This window comes from Rhinopithecus roxellana, chromosome 16 (genome assembly GCF_007565055.1).
Source record: "Rhinopithecus roxellana isolate Shanxi Qingling chromosome 16, ASM756505v1, whole genome shotgun sequence".
NCBI lineage: Eukaryota > Metazoa > Chordata > Mammalia > Primates > Cercopithecidae > Rhinopithecus > Rhinopithecus roxellana.
The window spans coordinates 17,468,184-17,488,349 of NC_044564.1; the positions used below are offsets into that span (position 1 = coordinate 17,468,184).

The window sequence follows — 20,166 nt, forward strand, 5'->3', positions numbered from 1 at the left end:
TTTTGTATTTTTAGTAGAGACCTGTTAGCCAGGATGGTCTCGATCTCCTGACCTCGTGATCCGCCCGCCTCGGCCTCCCAAAGTGCTGGGGTTACAGGCGTGAGCCACCTCGCCCGGACGAATCCCACTGTTTTATGCTGTTTTACCACCATCCTGATGGGCTGGAGCAAAGATTTCCACTCTCTAGGGCAAGAGCTTCCAACTCTCCCAAGAAGGGCCTTTCAGGCGTCAGGGCCTCTGCACTTGCTGGTCATTCAGCCTGGCATGCTCTTCCCCCGATCTGCTTGCTGCTGGCTCCTTCTCATCGTTCTGGTCTCTTCTTAAATGTCACTTCTGCAGAGAAGTCCCCCCAGACTCCTCCCAAGTCAATGTGAACTTTCCACACCCACAATGATAGCTTTTTTCACACTGTTTATTTCCTCCATCCCTCTTACTATAAACTATTTTCATTTTTACTATTTCGTGTATCTGCTTATTCATTTACTGTCGGTCTCACCAGCTTGATGCAAGATCTATGAGGGCAGAGGCCTTGGCTGTCTTATTCGTTGCTCAATCTTCAGTGCCTAGGACAGGGCCTGGCTTCTAGCAGGTACCTAGTAAATATTTGTTGAATTCATGCTCCAAATTCCTCCTTCTAGAAACAAGGAAACTGAGGACCAAAGGCAGAAAGGGACATGTTGGAGATCAGAGTCAGGATCTAGGGGTAGAAAGCCGCGAGGTGAAGGGGAACTCCGGGTCAGGAAGCTGTGACCTCAGAGGAAGCCCATCAACTCTCCAGGCCTCAGTTTCCTCATCGGTAAGATAGAGTGAAACAGCCATGACCACTATCCAAGAGGCCTGGTACTAGGAGTGAGACCCCACCCATTGACAAATATATTCTGCGCAGCATCCGTCCGCGCACCCTAGACACTGCTAAAGCACCCCGAAAGCCGCAGAAGGTTAAAACTACGACACCCATGGTGCCGCGGCCGGCGCCTGCGCACGGCGGCCGGCCCTCAGCGTCGCGGGCTCCCCCTGGCGGCTTCCGGGAGCGGTGCTCGCTCCGATCCCCGAGGGGCGGGGGCCGCGCGGCTCAGGCAGTCGGGGCGCGAGGCTGCAGCGGCGGAGCCGGAGTCGGAGCCGGGAGCGCGAGCTGCAGCCGGATCGCAGCCTGCGGGGCCCGCCGCAGCCATGGGCAACCGCGGCATGGAAGATCTCATCCCGCTGGTCAACCGGCTGCAAGACGCCTTCTCTGCCATCGGCCAGAACGCGGACCTCGACCTGCCGCAGATCGCCGTGGTGGGCGGCCAGAGCGCCGGCAAGAGCTCGGTGCTCGAGAATTTCGTAGGCAGGTAGGCGCGGCGCGACCCCAGGCGCCGACCCCCGACCCCCGGGATCCCTGGAGTCCCTGCCCGGGGCACCGACGGCGCGGCGACCTCGCAGCCCCCGACGCTGCACCCGCGGCCGGCGCGCCCCCCGCCCCCAGCCGGAGCGAGGCGGCCCTCCCCACCTCGAGAGCCCCTCCGGGCAGCAGCGCCCCCCGCTAGTCTGTAAACGTCCTCAAGCCTCCGGCTGCCGAATCACGCCCCCTCCTCCGTCCCATCCTTTAGGGCACACAACGCTCTGCCAGAAGCCCCGGCCAAAGGGCTGCCCCCCGCCCCCAACATGGGCATGGAGAGAGCCCGCATTACTCAGCTCCTCCGTTGGGCTCCGGGAGTCCCTTGGAGCGGGCAGCACCCGGGGGTAGCGGCCCCCCCACCGGACTCTATGGGGGACATCCTCCTACCCCCATGGGAATTCCTGGGCCGTGGCAGGGGTCAGCCCCCCACCCCAGTCCCTAGAAGAGGACGTAGTCCCGTGGGCATCGAGGACCCGGTACGGCCTCCCCCCGGCACACACACACCTCTGCGGCTCCCGCCGCCATCCGTGCGCAGCGCGGTGGAGGGGGGAGGCGCGGGCTGCAGGATGAGGAAGGGAAGAGGGGAGGAGAAATCACTTCTTACCCTTTTCTGAGCAGCCGGCCCCTTGCTTCGCCACGGCCCCTGGGTGGGGGGCGCCTCTCAGTGTCGCCCTCCCCTTGGCCTGGCCAGAGGGATCGTGATGGAGGGAGAGGCGGCAGAGGGCAGAGATGACTAAGACAGGGATGGCGGGAGGGGGGAGCCATTTGCAGAACCTAATCCCCCTCCCGCCTCTGATCCCACAAGGCGCTGGGAGGCCTAGGTGGCGGAGAGGGGAGCAACCACAAAGACAAAGGGTCCTGGGTTTACGGGGGCAGGCAGGGTCGTGACCCCCAGGCTCTCCCCAAACCCCCAAAGGGAGGAAGAAATAGTTTTTCTGGTGCTGAGGAGAGAGAGGAAAGATAGGAGCTCTCCAGGTACTGGAGGTGGGACGGGGGGTGGGCAGACTGGGAGATGAAGTGAGAGAGTTTACACTGACCTCCTCTTTCATCTCGCCCCCATCTTCTTCAGAAACCCTTGCTTCCTTCCAATGACCTTCAGGGCCAAAAAAGTGACTGGCACATGGGAGAGGGAGGCAGGGGTCCTTCTCCGCAGAGGGACAGCAGTTCTGTCCAAGCCAGGTTCTGCTGCAAAACCTCAGGCAAGTCACTTGCCCTCTCTGAGCCTTAGTGTCCCCATCTCTAACATGGACAGTGGGACTGGATGGTTGTTCCTGCCCCTCAAATGTCCTGGGAAACCCATGCCAGCCCTGGAGGTGAGAGGGAGAGGGCCTGACTGGAGCCATGTATGTGTGTGATGTTGGAATGCCACCGTGGAGGCGGCCGTGCCCATCTGGTCAGCAGAGGGGGAGGCATCTGTCTCTCCCATGGCTTCTGCAGAACCCCCCCTTCTGATCACATGACTCCCAGAGCTGCAGAGACCCAGGCAAGAGACACACAATGAGCCCCTTCCCCAAGGGCCGGCAGTCAGGGACAGGCAACAGTTTAGAGTGGAGAAACCATATTCCTACCTCTCCTCCTTTGAATGTCGGCTGAATTCCTGCCCCACGCCAGGCTGCGTGCTCCAGGCTTGGGGTAGGGAGGGGACCAACTGGTGATTTCAGCCCCTATCTACTGAGCCCATCGTATGCACCCCCCTAAGCTGAGTCAGTCATAGGCTCACAGGAGCTCCCAAGAGGCAGGTACCATGATGCCCATCCTACAGATGAGGAAACTGAGACCCTGGAGGTTAGATGCCTTGCCCAAGGTCACACATTCAGGAAGGGCAGCAGCTGTTAAAATCCAAAGCCCAGTTCCTAATCTTGGCGCTGCACATCCTCTGAGAGCCGGGTCCTGCACCAGGCACAGGGACGAGCAGATGGGCGGGTCTCCATTTCCCCATCTGTGGAATGGGAACTCTGATAGCCGCTGCCCTGCCTTCCTGAGAAGGTGACTGTGGGCTCCACTGAGTTCATGGGTGGAAAGGTACTTTTGTAAACATGTGGGACAGGGCATTGATAGCCAATTAGGCTTGGGGACCTGCATGCCGAGCCCCTGCCCTCCTGGAGCCCATGATGCAGGGGCCAGCCCTGACCACGGCAGATTTCAGCAAGTACTTGCTGGCTGGGTGGCAGAGCAGGGTGTGGACTGTACCCCAGGAGGTCTGGGCCCTCTGGCTGCCCTCTGCACCCTGATGTCCTTGGCCATGGTCCCCGCAGGAGGATGTGCAGGGTGTCCAGATGCAGGCTCAGGGCAGGGGAGGGGGCTTAGGTTGATGTGAAGGAGTAGGCAGGAAAGCATTCATGATCCCCTGAAAGCTAGTGAGAAGACCAGGGAAACTGAGGCTCAGTGGGTTCCACCATCTCAGCCTGCCAGCTCCTTCAAGGGCTCCTGACCTCTCCAACAGAGCTCAGTCCCCAGCCTGGTGAGCATAGTAACAGCCATTCTGTCTCCTGGGGCTTCCCAGGAGCCAATCCCCCAGGGAAAAGGCTTCAGAGGAAAATACATCAGGGTTGCCCCAGGTCCACCCGGGCTTCTGGGCGCTCAGGAGGATCTTGCTGTCAGCTCTGCAATGGAGGTAGCGTTGCAGCTGCCCAGGATGCTGCTAGAACTTGTCTGGGTCTATACTGTTTCTTCACCCCCTTCCCTTTTACAGAAGGGAAAACTGAGGCCAATTCACTCAGTCATTTAGCAAACATTTGTGGAGGGTGCACAATGTCTCGGTACTATGGTGGAAAAGACCAAGGCTCTGCATTGCAGAGGGAGAAACTCAGAAGTCAACTGGAAAATGTGGTCAACGTCAGGGAGGGGAGCGGGGCTGCTCTCCCAAGGGAGGTCAGAAGTCTCCAGGAGGAGGTGGCATCTGAGATGAGAACCGAGGGGTGGGAGAGTTCCGGGCCGAGGGAAAGGTGCAAAGGCCCTAGGGTAGCAAAGAATTTGGTGCCTTTGAGGAACAGAAAGGACCCCCTGTAGCTGGTGTTTGGCTAGCAAGGGGGAGACAGGACCTGAGAGACAGGCAGGGGCTAGATCTACAAATCCCTTAGGCCACAAGGAGTGAGGAGTTTGGGTTTATTTTCTCGCTTGTGGGAAGCTTTTTAGTAGTGGAGTGACTTGAACTGATTCTAGCAAGGGTGTGACTTGGGGAGGGGGTGAGGGAAAAGGCAGGAGAGTAGTGGGGAGGCTGCTGCAGTGGGCAGAGGATAGTGGGGGTCCTGAACGAGGGCTTTAGCTGCAACGAGAAGGAGAACGGTGGGTGGGTTTCAGGATATATTTTGGAGGAAGTCCTGCTGGAGGATGAATGTGGAGGGTGAGGAAGGAGGAATCAATGATGACGTCTGGGATTTTGACCTGAGATCCCGGGTGGGTGTTGGTGCCATTAACAGAGTCGGGAAGAGTAAGGAGGAGCAGACCGGGGGGACGGGGGAAGACCAGGGTTTGGTTCTGAACATATTGAGCCTGAGATGCCTGTTAGACTTCTGAGTGGAAGATGTCAACTGGCAGTTTGGTGATGCAAGTCGGGAGCTCAGGGGGAAGGCGGGCTGGAAATAAAAATTTGGAAGTCGTTGGTGTAGAGATGGGATTTAAACCCAAGAGTAGATGAGCTCATCCTGGGGGTAAGTGTAGACGGGGGAGTGTTTGTGGACCCAGCACACGCCAGCCTTTCATGAACAGATGCCTGGTGCCCTCGGCCAAAGGGGCCTCCTCGCTGTCCCTCCAGCTCCTCTTTATCACCCCCGCCCTGCTACACCCCCCACCCCAATGCTCCTGTAGGGCCAAGAGTGGGTTGTCCTGGGACAGGCCAAGTCCGGTGGGAATGTGGCGGAGGAGCCGAGAGCATGCGGTGAAGTCAGACCTGCTGAGTGTGAAGCTCAACTCTGCCACTTACAAGCAGAGAATCCCTGGGCATGTTCCCCAAACCCTGCCCAGCTGCTATTTCCTCATCTGTAAAATGGGGATAATAATAGCACAGCCCTTGTAAGATTATGGTGAGTGTTGAAACAATCCCCAGGAAGCACTCGGGGCAGGGCCTCGCATGGAGGACGCGCTGCTTCTATCCCTGCCTGGGTATAGACAGGCAAGCCCTCTGGTATGGCGCGGGCTGGGAGGTGCACCAGGATGGGGGCACGGGTTGGGGATCTTCTCCATCCAGGGTAGGGTAGGGGTCCTGATGAGCGACCCTCTGCCCAAAGCCCAAGGAGCAGCCTGGGGGGAAAGGGTTTTAGGTTTCCCCATGACTCTGCCTACCCCCAACCACGCCCAGGCTTCCTGTCTCCCCTAGTGCCCTTGTCTCTTCCTCCATATTCTTTTCCCCCCCCCCTTTTTTTTTTCTTGAGACAGAGTCTCCCTCTGTCACCCAGACTTGGAATGCAACAGTGCGATCTCAGCTCACTGCAACCTCCACCTCCCAAGTTCAAGTGATTCTCCTGCCCTAGCCTCCCGAGTAGCTGGGATTACAGGCGTGCACCACCACGCCCAGCTAATTTTTGTATTTTAATAGAGATGGAGTTTCATCATGTTGTCCAGGCTGGTCTCAACTCCTGACCTCCAGCGATCCACACACCTCAGCCTCCCAAAGTGCTGGAATTACAGGCGAGAGCCATGGCACTCAGCTCCTTCCTCTGCATTCTATCCCAGCATGGATGTGGTGCTGGTCTCTGGCCTCTGAGAGCCCCTTTCTTTGTCAAACGTAGCCTTTGCCAGGGAGACAGCCCACTCCCCACTATTAAGCTCTGTTTCTTCCTCTGAACACACCGAGATGCATCATAGCGGTCCCATTTCTCAGATTTGGAGATGGAGGCCAAAGACTATTAGGGGATAAATGAGACATCCTAGGCAGAGTGTGGATGACCTGGAGGGGGCAGAGGGAACTGACATTTCCTTGGCACTTGCCGTGTGCCAGTCCCTGAGGATACAGCTGTGAATCAGCCGGACCCATCCTGCTTGGGAGGCTTGCAGCTGATCGGGGCAGACAGACATGAAATCCACAAAGAGCACGTTTGTTGTGTGTTTTGAAGGAGGCTGCTCCTGTGTTGCAAGGAACCTGACATTGAGGGGAGGGGAGCTTTCTGTGCCATCAGAAGGCCTCCTGAGGAGGTAGCATTTAAGACTGGACCTGAGCAAGACTAGGACATGGTCAAGCCAAGGCGTGGACTGGTGCAGGTGCAGGGACCGTCCTGAGCAAAGGCCTAGGGGGAAAAGAACCCGGATGAAGGATGAAGGACAGTGTGGCTGAGTGAGGAGCAGAGGCCAGAGGTGAGACTAGGAGGGTTGGGGAGGCAGGGCTTGAGGGGCCTGTTAGGGGCCCTTTGACAGTCCCCAACCCACCTGGAGAGCTGCCATACTCTGCTCCGGCCTCTGCATGCTCAGAGCATGCACCTGCCACATGCTAAGCACACACTGCCTGTGGGCCACATGTGGAGCACACCCCTGAGGCTGGATGCATGGAAATGCACCCATCCACAGCCAGAGGACATCCTCTCCAAACCCACGCCCACCGTGGCCCAGAGGAGCTGGAGTGAAAGGTGACCCTGGCAGACAGTATCTGATCTCGGCGCCAGGAGAATCGAGTTTCCCAGGCCCTGGCTGGGTCAGAGGGTCAGACTCAAGGAAGGGGGTGCAGATAGGAGAGCGGAGAGGGTGAGCAGGGCAGGAGTGGAGGAAGCGGGTCATGGACACAGTACTGTCAGGCATGGAGAAACGGACGCCCACGTGCCATATGTCTATGTATTCCAGTTATAAATCAAGCTGAGGAATTGCTAAATGCAATACATTCTGCCCTCCCACCATAACAAATGCACCTTCATCACAACCTGGCCAGCTGGGTTTGAATTCAGAATTTCAGACTCCTTGGAGTTCCGTGGTGGATGTGGAGGCGTGGGGACACAGGTGTCCCCTCTCCCCGGGCTGCCCCATCATTTCCCTCTTTATCCCTCCAGGGTTCACTTGTGAATACCCCAGCCCTCATATCCCAGCTCCAAAAAGGACCTACCTTGGGCCTGAGCTGGTCCCCACGTGGGCCTGGGCGGTGGGCTTGGAACTGCTTGAGAGGGAATTCTGGGGCACCTTAGCGTAGCCTACGAGGGGAGCACAGGCTCCAGCTGAGCACCTCCCCTGGCCCCTGGGGAACTCTTTGCCCCACGGGGAGGGTGAGGCCAGGGGAGGTCCAGAGAGGGACCCCTAAGGACAGTACTGATGTCTTCTATCATTCAAAGTTTTTGTTTTGTTTTGTTTTGCCTATTTTGTTTTGTTTTGTTTGAGAAAAGATCTCACTGTGTCACCCAGGCTGGAGTACAGCCGGGTGATCTTGGCTCACTGCAACCTCCGCCTCCTGAGCTCAAGCCATCCTCCCACCTCAGCCTTCCGAGAAGCTGGGATGACAGGCATGCGCCACCACACCCGGCTAAGTATTTTATTTTATTTTTTGTAGAGATGGGGTCTCACTATATTGCCCAGGGTGGCCTCAAACTCCTGGACTCAAGTGATCCTCACACTTCGGCCTTCCAACCAGGTTTTTATTTTATTTGTATTTATTTATCATTATTATTATTATTATTAGAAACAGGGTCTTGCTCAGTCACCCAGGTTGGAGTGCAGCGGCACAATCTCAGCTCACTGTAACCTCCGCCTCCTGAGTTCAAGCGATTCTCCTGCCTCAGCCTCGCAAACAGCTGGGACTAACGGGCACCCGCCATGATGCCCGGCTAATTTTTGTGTTTTTAGTAGAGATGGGGTTTCACCATATTGGCCAGGCTGGTCCTGAACTCCTGACCTCAGGTGATCTGCCCGCCTTGGCCTTCCAAAGTGCTGGGATTACAGGTATGAGCCGCCAGGTTTTTAGATGGCAAAAATGACACAGAGAGGGTAGGGAATCTGCCTAATGTCACACAGCAATTGAATCAGAGGCAGGCCAGGAACAGGCATGGGTTCTCCTGCCTCCAGTCCATACCTTTCCATGTTTCTGTCTCCCTATTCCCCACCCCAGTCCCACCCATTTGTGCACACACCTACACACTGGAGAGTCTCCTCCTCTCCTCCTCTTCCTGGGCGACTCTCTGGCACTCTCACCCATTCCCTGGAATGAAATCTGGCTAAGAAACAAGAATTGTTTGGAGAAGTCAGGCCTGGCAACTTAGAATTACTATAAGCAACAGGGGAAAAAAAAAAAAAGTAATATTGAGCTTGGAAGGTGTTCAAAATATTCTCCTAAATGGCATCTTCCCATTGCCCTGGCCAGAGGCCCTAAGATCGACTGCCTGCTGGCTCCCCCATCCTCCCCATATGACTCGGCCCCCATGCCCTGTGGATTCTGCCCAGCTCACTCCTGTCTACCTCAAACTCCAGCTCCTTTGTCTCAGCAGCAGAGTAACTTCCTCCCTTGCCCCCCTAACCCATTCCCCGCCCAACAGCATGGAACTCTCTCCAGCCTCCCAAATCTATCTTCCTAGCTTGAAGCCATCTTTGGACTCCCAGCCCTCAAAACTAAACCCTCAAAACCAAGCCCCTGAGGGTTGATTACCCAGTCCTGCTTCCTTTCAGCCGCTCCCTCCTGGTCTACCTGAAAATATTACAGTTCGTGGGGAAAGCAGGGCTGTGCCCACTCTCTCACTCTCCTGGGGTGCTGTTCCATACGCTGTTCTCTCACCTAGAAGCGTCTTTTTTCTTTTTTTTTTTTTGAGAGGGAGTCTCGCTCTGTCGCCCAGGCTGGAGTGCAGTGGCCGGATCTCAGCTCACTGCAAGCTCTGCCTCCCGGGTTCACGCCATTCTCCTGCCTCAGCCTCCCGAGTAGCTGGGACTACAGGCACCCGCCACCTCGCCCGGCTGTTTTTTTGTATTTTTTAGTAGAGACGGGGTTTCACAGTGTTAGCCAGGATGGTCTCGATCTCCTGACCTCGTGATCCGCCCGTCTCGGCCTCCCAAAGTGGTGGGATTACAGGCTTGAGCCACCGCGCCCGGCCGAAGCGTCTTTTTTCTTTCTTTTTTTTTTCTTTTTTCTTTTTTCTGTAGAGACAGGGTCTTGCTACGTTACCCAGGCTGGTCTCAAACTTCTGGCCTCAAGCCAGGTCTCAAACTCCTGGCCTCAAGCAATCCTCCCACCTCAGCCTCCCAAAGTATTGGGATTACAGGTTCCAGGTTCCAACCACCATGCCTAGCCCCTGGAAAGCTCTTCACCCTGCCCTTGTCTTCCTCTTTCACTGGGTCTTTCCTGCAAGTCTCACATCACCCAACGCCTCCTCTGGGATGCCTTCCCTGATCACCCTCTCCCGCCATGACCTGGTCCTCCCTGTGTAGGGTAGGGCTTTGTTTTCTCCCAGATGGGAAGCTGTAGAGGATGAAAGAAGCCTGTTTGCCTTGGGCTCAGAGCTCCTGGCAGAGGGCAGCTCCAACCATGGTTAATATTAACAATGTATCTAGTCATGACTGTGTTATTCTTTAATCACTCTGTCTCATGTGCCTCTCTTAGCTCAGGGGAAGGAGGCCACTAGCCAGGGCGAGGAGAAAAATCTCAGCAGGTGAATGCACCCTCACCTCCAACCTGGGTCCCCATTTCGAAGGAATGCAGTGCTATAGCACATAAAGCACCCAGCATGTGGCACGTGCTCAGGAACCAGGACCCACCAATGGGCACCCCCGTTAGGTCCTTCTACTGCCAGATGTCAGAGCATTCCCTTAACAGACCCAGGAGGGAGCTGCTGGACTGTGTCCTCTTTCACTGATGGGCAAACTGAGGTTCAGAACAGGGAAATAATTTAGTGGCCGAGCTGGGGTTCCTTCTCATCAAGATGCTGGTGATAAGAAATAAGGATCCTTGGCTGGGCGCCGTGGCTCAAGCCTGTAATCCCAGCACTTTGGGAGGCCGAGACGGGCGGATCACGAGGTCAGGAGATCGAGACCATCCTGGCTAACACGGTGAAACCCCATCTCTACTAAAAATACAAAAAAAACTAGCCGGGCGAGGTGGTGGGCGCCTGTAGTCCCAGCTACTCGGGAGGCTGAGGCAGGAGAATGGCGTGAACCCGGGAGGCGGAGCTTGCAGTGAGCTGAGATCCGGCCACTGCACTCCAGCCCGGGCGACAGAGCGAGACTCCGCCTCAAAAAAAAAAAAAAAAAAAAAAAAAAAGAAAGAAAGAAGGATCCATAGCCGGGCATGGTGGTGCACACATGTAGTCCCAGCTACTTGGGAGATTTAGGTGGGAAGACCGCTTGAGCTCAGGTATTTGAGGCTGCAGTGAGCTATGATCGTACCACTGCACTCCATCCTGGGCAACTGGGCAAGACCCGGCCGGAAGGAAGGAAGGAAGGAGGGAAGGAGGGAAGGAAGGAAAGAAGGAAGGGGAGAGGATCCAGATGTAGCTGCATGCTGAATAACTTTGGAAATATCTATGATATGTTAGGTGAATAGAGAGCTATCAAAGGGGCTGAAAACCCAGTGTGCATGTGGGCGCCTGAAAGACATGTGATTTCACCTTTCGGAGTCTCAGTTTCTTCCCTGTAACATGGAGAAACTTAGCACTCTGATTTCACACAGCCATGCAAGAATCAATCCAAAGGATGTAGATTTTCTTAAACAGCTTTACTGAGGCATAATTTACATGCCATATAATTCACCCATTTTAAAGGCACAATTCAATGATTTTTAGTATATTTACAGAGTTGTGCAAGCATCATCACTATCTAATTTTAGGATATTTCCGTCACCCTAAAAAGAAATCTTGTGCTGATGTAGATTTTCAAGTCCCTGGCAGAGTCCCTGGCTGACAGTCAGCAATTCATCAGTGTTTAGCCATGATGATTATTAATGATAAAATGTTTACAGTGGCGCTCATCAGGTGTAGGGAGGATGATTGCTTTTTATTTTTTAAATATTTCATGTATTTTCTGAATCTTTTTTTTTTTTTTTTTTTTTGAGACAGAGTCTTACTCTGGCACCCGGGCTAGAGTACAGTGGCAGGATCTCGGCTCACTGCAACCTCCGCTTCCCGGGTTCAAGCGATTCTCCTGCCTCAGTCTCCCAAGTAGCTGGAACTACAGGCGCGTGCCACCACACCCTGCTAATTTTTGTATTTTTAGTAGAGATGGGGTTTCACCGTGTTGGCCAGGCTGGTCTCAAACTGCTGACCTCAAGCGATCCACCTGCCTCGGCCTCCCAAAGTGTTGGGATTACAGGAATGAACCACCATGCCTGGTCATTTTCTGAATCTTTTAAAATGGAGAACATATGATTTTTAAAATTAGAGGCAAAAGAGATCGATTTCCATTTTGAAAATATAAAGTCGGCCGGGCGCGGTGGCTCAAGCCTGTAATCCTAGCACTTTGGGAGGCCGAGACGGGCGGATCACGAGGTCAGGAGATCAAGACCATCCTGGCTAACACGGTGAAACCCCGTCTCTACTAAAAACTACAAAAAACTAGCCGGGCGAGGTGGCTGGTGCCTGTAGTCCCAGCTACTCGGGAGGCTGAGGCGGGAGAATGGCGTGAGCCCGGGAGGCGGAGCTTGCAGTGAGCTGAGATCCGGCCACTGCACTCCAGCCTGGGTGACAGAGCGAGACTCCGTCTCAAAAAAAAAGAAAATATAAAGTCATCAACACTTGGATGGATGGAAGGGAGGGAGGGTGGGAAAGAAAGTAGGAAGGATGGGAGGATAAGGAATAAGGGAAGGTGGTAGGCTCTGCTTAATAGGAAGAAAGACTGCTGTGGAGAGAGCACCTACCCGGAGTCAGGAGCCCTGAGTACCAGCCCTACCTTGTCACCAACTTGTACCATGATCTTGGGCAAGACTCTTCCCCTTTGTACCTCAGTTTCTACCTCTACACAATGAAGTCGATGGTAGAGCTCATCTTCCATTCACTCTTTTGGTCAATGCGGGTGTCCTGAGAGTCTGCTGTATGCCAGATCCAGTGCTGGGTGCTGGGATGTTGTGACAAACAGGTTTAGCCTAGTCCCTGCTCGTGGGGCCATCAGAACATCAAGGAAAGCCAAGGCCAGAACTGCCCTGCAGTGTTCAAACCTCAGCTTGAAATTCATGAGCTGTGACGTGGGGCTGCCTAGGGTCCCCCGGGGCAGCTGGAACAGAGAGGGACTTGTTGCCTGGGGGCAGTCTCACCTCCTCCCAACTGTATTTCTTGGCCCACCCACTCCCTTGCCGGCACCCAGCTCCCTGCTTCAGAGGGCAACCCTGCCCACCCCCCTTGCCTTCCACCTCCAGGGTCAAGGTCTGGCTGAAAATGTCCTGCTCTCACCCCCACACTCGCTGCCATCCTCCAGGAAACCCACCTCCAGCTCTCTCCCTGCTGCCTCTTCTGGTGACGAGGCTGTGGGAGTCTAGCCTGTGCTCTCAGCATGCCCAGCAAGCTATCATTATTTATAAGCATAGTAGCTGCCATTGGTTCAATCATCAGTTTGTATAAGCCTCACAGCAACCCATTTTACTGATGTGGAAACTGAGGCTCAGAGAGGTGTGGTCATTTGTCCACAGTCACACAGCTCCTATATGACAGCTTGGACATTTAATGCAGGATCCATCTGACATCAGAGCCCAAGAAGGAGGAGGCACAGAAGAATGACTGGCAGTGGGTGCATGCCCAGTTAAGCGCGTTACTTCCTGGCATCATTTGCATTCAGCAGGGCCTGGGAACTAGGATCCCGGAGCTCTGGCCCCAAGTCTCGGGTCCTAGAGTAGGGGTAGGGGTAGGGGTCACGTCAGCCCTTGGGTTCAGTTTCTCCAGACCCCTCTCAGGGTGACAGCACCAGTTCAGATAGGGAGTGTGGCATTTGGGGGTCCTGAGAGGTGTTTATTTTGTCCCCCCATGCTTCACGTTTGAAGGTGCCTCTGCAGATGTCCAGGCACAGCCTCCCTGGGAACCCACCATCTGCTCCAAATGAGTGGGGAGAACTGGCATGCCAGCAGCCGCCCCTCCCACGCCGGGCACAGCACGCAGCCTCCGAGGCTGGTGGGCCTGACACTTTTCTCTGGGCACCTGTTCTGTCCTCCCTCAGCCTAACCAGGAGCTGAAGGCTGGATCTGGTCTGGATCCTCACTCAGGGGAAGGAGGGCTACCCAGGGGGCCCTTAGACAGAGCGCTAAAGTGGGACAGTGCGTCCAGGTGAAAGGGAAGAGCTAGGGAGCTGCCGAGTCATGCACATTCCTTCCCGTGTTGCCTGGGCACCTACTACGTGCAGGGCCTGTGCCAGGCAGGAACCCGGAAGTGAGTGAGGAGCTCATTGTCCAGACCTGGGGACCTGCTGGTCCTCCCCACTGTGGGTCTAGGCGTGAGACTGGGAAGCAGACCTCCCGGGTCCTGGCATCAGGCACCAGGCCAGGGAAAGGCCAATGTAGGATCTGATGTAGGAGCCAGCCTGGCCCTGGCTCCTCAGCACGGGGCAGGTGGTCCTTAAACTTGACAGGGAGTGTGGAAACCACCTGAGGATCTGTTCAAAATCCAGATTCTGCCTCCCCATGAAGCCCTCTTGAGATTCTAGCCCAGCGTGCCTAAGGAGGCCCTGCCTCTAGTTTCTGCTTCCCAGAAGCTACTTGTCCTTCAAGCAGCCCTTGGGAGGCAGTGGGCAGCTGGCCCAGACCCTGACCACGCAGCATTCTCGCCAGCTGGGTCCTGGGCTCCCCACACCCCCTATGTGGCACCTTGGAGACCTCCACCCCTCAGGCTCACCAGGGCTGGGTGGGCCCATCTGCTCAAGGAGAGGCCTCTCGGGGAAGAACTCCAGGGAAAGTCCATGTCTTTGCGTGGGGGACTCTCTATGGGGAGTCCCATCCTTTCCAGCCCCTCCCGTGGTTTCCATGGCAACTACTGTTACCATGGTGTTGCTGGTGAGGAGGTAGTGGAGAATAGGGTGGACCCCCAGCCCCCACACCCACCCCAGCTTCTATGAGAACAGCTGTTCTATCTCCACAGCCCTGGGGGACTCCCAAAACTGGAAGTCACGCCCCCAAAGGAGTCTTTGAGTAAAGGATGGAAGAGATTGAGACCGGAAGTCCTCCTACCCCCCAATAAACCCCCTCCCTCTGTGCCGCCTGGCACACCTCTGTTCTAGCACATACCACACTGCATTGCATTATCTGTTTACTTGTCTGTCTCTCCCACCACACTGTGAGTTCCTCAGGGTGGGAACTGTCTGACTCATCATCTCCCATCCCCAGAGCCCGGCACAGGGCCCGGCACAGACTGAATTTAATTGAATTACATAAAAAGCCAAGTCTGGCTTCCTGGGTTTGAGGCAGCACCATTGAATGAGGAAGTTCCCAGGCTGAGGGGCCAACAGACACTCGGCTTTGAATCCCCGCTTGGCTGTGTGACCTCGGGTGAGTCACTTCACCTCTCTGAGCCTCGGCTGCTTCCTCTGTAAAATGATAATCTCTACATCAGAGCACAGATTCGAGGACTTGAGGATTCAATCAGAATTTGTTGAGTGCCCTTTGTGTGCTAAGCCCTGTCCTGGGCACTGGGATACAGTGGCAGACAGAAAGAGGCTGTCCTGCCTGTCTAAAGCTCACTGTCTGGCAAGAATGAAAAGCATTTGCCTGGTGTGTAGAAATGATGAATATACATAGGGTTTACCATCCTTCTCCTTCTCCAGTGTAGTTCCTGACTCCTCCCCAGCAGCCTCGGCTTCCCCAGACACGAGGCAGTGGAGAGTCTTCAGGAAGGGGCTTTGAACCTAGGAGCTCTGGGCCTAGTCTGTTGTACCTAACACCCTTTGCTCCTGGCCCTGGGGTGCAAGAAGATTTGTGAGTCTGGGTCAGGCTCTGGGCTGGGGGCAAGAGACCTGGATTCCGCCTCTGGCTCTGTAGAGCCTGAGTGTGTCTTTTTCCCTCCCTGGGCCTCTCCATGAATAAGGCACTGGCTGGGTCTCAATGGTCCCTTGGGCTTCGGCCTGCTCCCCGCTTTCTTGGGCCCTGGGGATCCCATGACTGGCAATTCTGACATCCTGGTTCCTGGAGAGGCCTTCACTCTCATGCTTGCACCACCCTGGAGGGCGGTGCAGAGGGAGGTAGATGAAAAGAGCTGACTGGACAGAGAACTGGCACCCACAAGAGTCAGCCAAAAGAACAGCTGAGGTTGACATTGGCATGAGCAGATGTCTGAGCTATAGACTGTCAGGTCTGGGGACAGTGGATGACTTTGGGACCCCTCGGTCCAGTCCTTCAAAGGCGGCTGGGTTCACAGGGGGCTGAAGGTCAGGGGAGTCTCACTGCAGAGTAAATAGATCTGAGACCAGGGTCTGCTCTGCCAGATACTGGCTGTGCAACCTGAATGTCTCTAAGTTGCAGCTCCCTCATCTGCAAAATGGGGGTAATAACAGCACCTGCCTCATGGGGCTACCGTATGGAGCCCCACTCAGCGCCTGGCATGCAGTAGGCACCAAGAAGCATGAGTTTTTTTTTTTTTTTTTTTTTTTTTTTTTTTTTTTTTTTTTTTTTTTTGAGACGGAGTCTTGCTCTGCGGCCCAGGCTGGAGTGCAGTGGCCAGCTCTCAGCTCACTGCAAGCTCCGCCTCCCGGGTTCACGCCATTCTCCTGCCTCAGCCTCCCGAGTAGCTGGGACTACAGGCGCCCGCCTCGTCGCCCGGCTAGTTTTTTGTATTTTTTTAGTAGAGACGGGGTTTCGCCGTATTAGCCAGGATGGTCTCGATCTCCTGACCTCGTGATCCGCCCGTCTCGGCCTCCCAAAGTGCTGGGATTACAGGCTTGAGCCACCGCGCCCGGCCTTGTTTTTTGTTTTTTTGAGATGGAATTTTGCTCTTGTCGCCTAGGCTGGAGTACAATGGCGTGATCTTGGCTCACCATAACCTCCACCTCCTGGGTTCAAACAATTCTCCTGCCTCAGCCTCCCAGGTAGCTGGGATTATAGGCGCCTAACACCCTGCCGGCTAATTTTTGTTGTACTTTTAGTAGAGACAGGGTTTCACCATGTTGGCCAGGCTGGTCTCGAACTCCTGACCTCAGATGATCCGCCCGCCTCAGCCTCCCAAAGTGCTGGAATTACAGGCATGAGCCACTGCACCCAGCCCATGAGTCCTTTTCCTTGCCTCCTCCTTCCCCACTCTTCTTCAATGCTAGCCATATGGGGCCTGGAGAAGGGGAAGTGAGATGCTGCCCTGCCCCACAGCGGAAGGGAGGGGAGAAGTTACAGCTCTGTTTCCTGGGACCAACTCTGTGGGCATTGGACGCATAGGCATGTGGGAAACCCCATGCCTCAGTTTCTCTGGGGCTGAATGGCAGTGGCTGGGTTGGGGCAGGGACTTCCTGTTGGTTCAAAACCAACACAGGACGTATCCAGGAATTGATCCAGTCTCTTGGCAGCTCAGATGCATAAATTCTGTGACCCAGGCGACTTAAGGAAAAGTATTTTCCACCTTTCTGGACTGCCATATCCCCTTAGTTACCTGAAGCCCTTGGGCTAAGGAGTGGTGGGGCCAGCACTTTGGAGGGAGCTTTGGCTCTCCCAGGGGCAGGACAGGTACCCCTGGGACAGAAGGCGCACCCTCATATCTTGACCCTCCTTTGACCTCTAAATCATTGCAGGGACTTCCTGCCTCGAGGATCTGGCATTGTCACCCGACGTCCCCTGGTCTTGCAGCTGGTCAATGCAACCACAGGTACGTGCCCTCCTTCACCAGCAGCCAGGCCTGCCCACTCCAGCCTCTCCCCCGTCCCCAAGCTGAGGGCCAGCCTGGCCACGAAACGTGGTTGCTGTGTGACTGTGGGCCTCGTCCGCCTTAGGGATAGCGGGGATCAAAATACATAACGGAGACGTGGGTGGTGGTTCTGCTTGGGTGTGTCTAGGGAGTCCTATTACCGGTGGGAGATGAAAACCCCCAGGTGGGGTTCCAGAACTTGATGCCTACTGCCCTTCCCCTGCCCGCTTCTGGGGCAGAATATGCCGAGTTCCTGCACTGCAAGGGAAAGAAATTCACCGACTTCGAGGAGGTGCGCCTTGAGATCGAGGCCGAGACCGACCGGGTCACCGGCACCAACAAGGGCATCTCGCCGGTGCCTATCAACCTCCGCGTCTACTCGCCGCATGGTGAGGACCCTGGCCCCGCCCCAACCTCTAAGAATCATTCTCTTGGCCACGCCCCTCTGCGTGCCTCTCTCCTCCTGCAGACTCCGCCCCTAGAGCGACCCTGCCTCTGCATCATCCTATTCCAAGCTCCACCCAGCCGTGGATTCCGCTCACTTCCGGCCACGCCTCCAACATGCAGCCACTTTCGCCCTGAGATTTCCTAGTCCCGCCCACCTGCCACCCTGCTCCCAAGCAGCTCCTCTAAGCCCTGCCCTATTCCTTAACCTCGCCCGCGGCCACTCCCCTCGCCTTGAGCCCGCCCTCTCGCCGCTCTGTCCAGTGCTGAACCTGACCCTGGTGGACCTGCCCGGAATGACCAAGGTCCCGGTGGGGGACCAACCTCCCGACATCGAGTTCCAGATACGGGACATGCTTATGCAGTTTGTCACCAAGGAGAACTGCCTCATCCTGGCCGTGTCCCCTGCCAACTCTGACCTGGCCAATTCTGACGCCCTCAAGGTCGCCAAGGAGGTGGACCCCCAGGGTAGGTTCCCACCCGGTGACCAATGCACAAAGTCCCAGGCTTGCGGGCTGTCTATTCTTAGTGTAAAGGGGAGCCTCTGAACGGTCTAAGAATAGTGGTAGGATCAGATTTGTACCTTTAAAAATAATTGTGGGGTCAGGCATAGTGGCCCATGCCTGTAATCCCAGCACTTTGGGAGGCCAAGGCGGGGGGATCGCTTGAGCCCAGGAGATGGAGACAAGGCTGAGCCCAGGAGATGGAGACAAGGCTGAGCAACATAGTGAGACCCCATTTCTACAAAAAAATTAAAAATTAGGCGGGCACCGTGGTGCACGATTGTGGCCCCAGCTACTCATGAGGCTGAGGCTGGAGAATCACTTGAGCCTAGGAGATTGAGGCTACAATGAGCCCTAATCGCACCACTGCAGTCCAGCATGGGCAAGAGTGAGACCCTGTCTCAAAAAAGAAAAAAAGGCCAGGTGCAGTGGCTCACACCTGTAATCCCAGCACTTTGGGAGGTCAACTTGGGAGGATCGCTTGAAGCCAGGAGTTGGAAACCAGCCTGGCAACAAAGTGAAATCCCATCTCTAACAAATAAAAAAACAAGAAGAATAAATAAAAATCATTTTGGCTACTCTGTGGAAAATGAATAAGGGGGAAAGAGAGGAGGCAGTGAGCGGGAAGGGGACCGCGGAGGCAGGGGGGCGGGAGTGGGAGTGCATGGAATCATGTGTGAGAGTGGGTGCAGCTGTAGACAGCCCTCCCGCTGGTGCACCCAGGCCAGCGCACCATCGGGGTCATCACCAAGCTGGACCTGATGGACGAGGGCACAGATGCCCGTGACGTGCTGGAGAACAAGCTGCTCCCCCTGCGCAGAGGTAAGCAGGCCATGCCCCTCAACCACTCCCCAGCCCTTCCCCACCCCTCTCCTCCCCTTGAGGCTGGTTGCCCTGACCTTGATACTGTTCACAGGCTACATTGGGGTGGTGAACCGGAGCCAGAAGGACATTGATGGCAAGAAGGACATTACTGCCGCCTTGGCTGCTGAACGAAAGTTCTTCCTCTCCCATCCATCTTATCGCCACTTGGCTGACCGTATGGGCACGCCCTACCTGCAGAAGGTCCTCAATCAGGTAGGTGACCAAGCCAGGATGGGCCTGGGGAAACAAGCATGAAAACAGGATAATTTAAGTGTGTTCTGAGAGTGACCAGCAGAGGTTAGCCTCAGATAGACAAACTGAGGCTCAGAAAATCAAAGCAACTTTCCCACAGCCCCACAGCCAGGTAGCAGCAAAGCTTCGCTGACATTCCCCTGTCTGGGACCTGCCAGGGAAGCCCTGGAAGTCCCCAACATGGAGAAGGCCAAGACCTATGTGGAGGGTGTCATGGGGAAGAGCTTGGGTTTGGGGCCAGGATTCAAGTATACTTGGCTGAAGACCTTGACAGGGAATCCCAGGGGCTTTCTCAGGACTTTTCTCCATCTGGAATGGGGCATCCAGAACTGAGGCGTGTGTGTGTGTGTGTGTGTGTGTGTGTGTGTGTGTGTGTGTGTGTGTGTCTGTCTGTCTGTCTGTCTGTGTAGGCAAGACCTGGGTTCCACTCCCAGCTTTGTCATTCCCCCTCTGAGACACTCTCTCTGGCTCTCTGAGCCTCTATTTCTTTTTTCTTTGTTTTCTTTTTTCTTTATTTATTTATTTTGAGATGGAGTTTTGCTCTTGTTGCCCAGGCTGGAGTACAATGGTGCGATCTAGGCTCACTGCAACCTGCGCCTCCTGGATTCAAGCCATTCTCCTGCCTCGGCCTCCCAAGTAGCTGGGATTACAGGCACACACCACCACGCCCGGCTAATTTTTGTATTTTTAGTAGAGACAGGGTTTCACCATGTTAGCCAGGCTGGTCTCATATTCCTGACCTCAGGTGATCTGCCCGCCTTGGCCTCCCAAAGTGCTGGGATTACAGGCACGAGCCGTAATCGTGCCTGGTCTCTAAGCCTCTATTTCTGCATCTGTAAAATAGAGACAATGGTGATCAGACCTGTTTCATAGGATTGTTGTAAAGGTTCAGGGAGATACTGTGTGGGGGCCCTTAGCGAGGAGTGCTAGAACTTGAGAATGACCTCAAAGGAGGCTTTAAACCCAAAGGGTCCAAGGGGCAGCCCTCTAGCCACCCCTGCCTCAGACACACGTCTAAAAATATTAAATTGGAACGGTA

The 20,166-nt window shown here is 55.3% G+C and overlaps 1 protein-coding gene across 9 annotated transcripts in view; it reads left to right on the forward strand.

The window, feature by feature from the left end:
• Positions 1-1,060: 1,060 nt before the first annotated feature.
• Positions 1,061-20,166, forward strand: part of DNM1 (dynamin 1) — a 53,396-nt gene continuing 34,290 nt past the window's right edge. For all 9 annotated transcript variants that reach the window (XR_004053995.1, XR_004053996.1, XR_004053994.1 and 6 more), the window contains exons 1-6: positions 1,061-1,331; positions 16,952-17,025; positions 17,304-17,453; positions 17,773-17,976; positions 18,735-18,833; positions 18,928-19,088. Coding sequence is in view for 6 of the 9 variants with exons in the window: in XM_030919764.1 (XP_030775624.1) it covers positions 1,171-1,331; positions 16,952-17,025; positions 17,304-17,453; positions 17,773-17,976; positions 18,735-18,833; positions 18,928-19,088 (849 nt within the window). In the remaining 3 variants the exon portion in view is untranslated. The remainder of the gene's footprint in view (positions 1,332-16,951; positions 17,026-17,303; positions 17,454-17,772; positions 17,977-18,734; positions 18,834-18,927; positions 19,089-20,166) is intronic.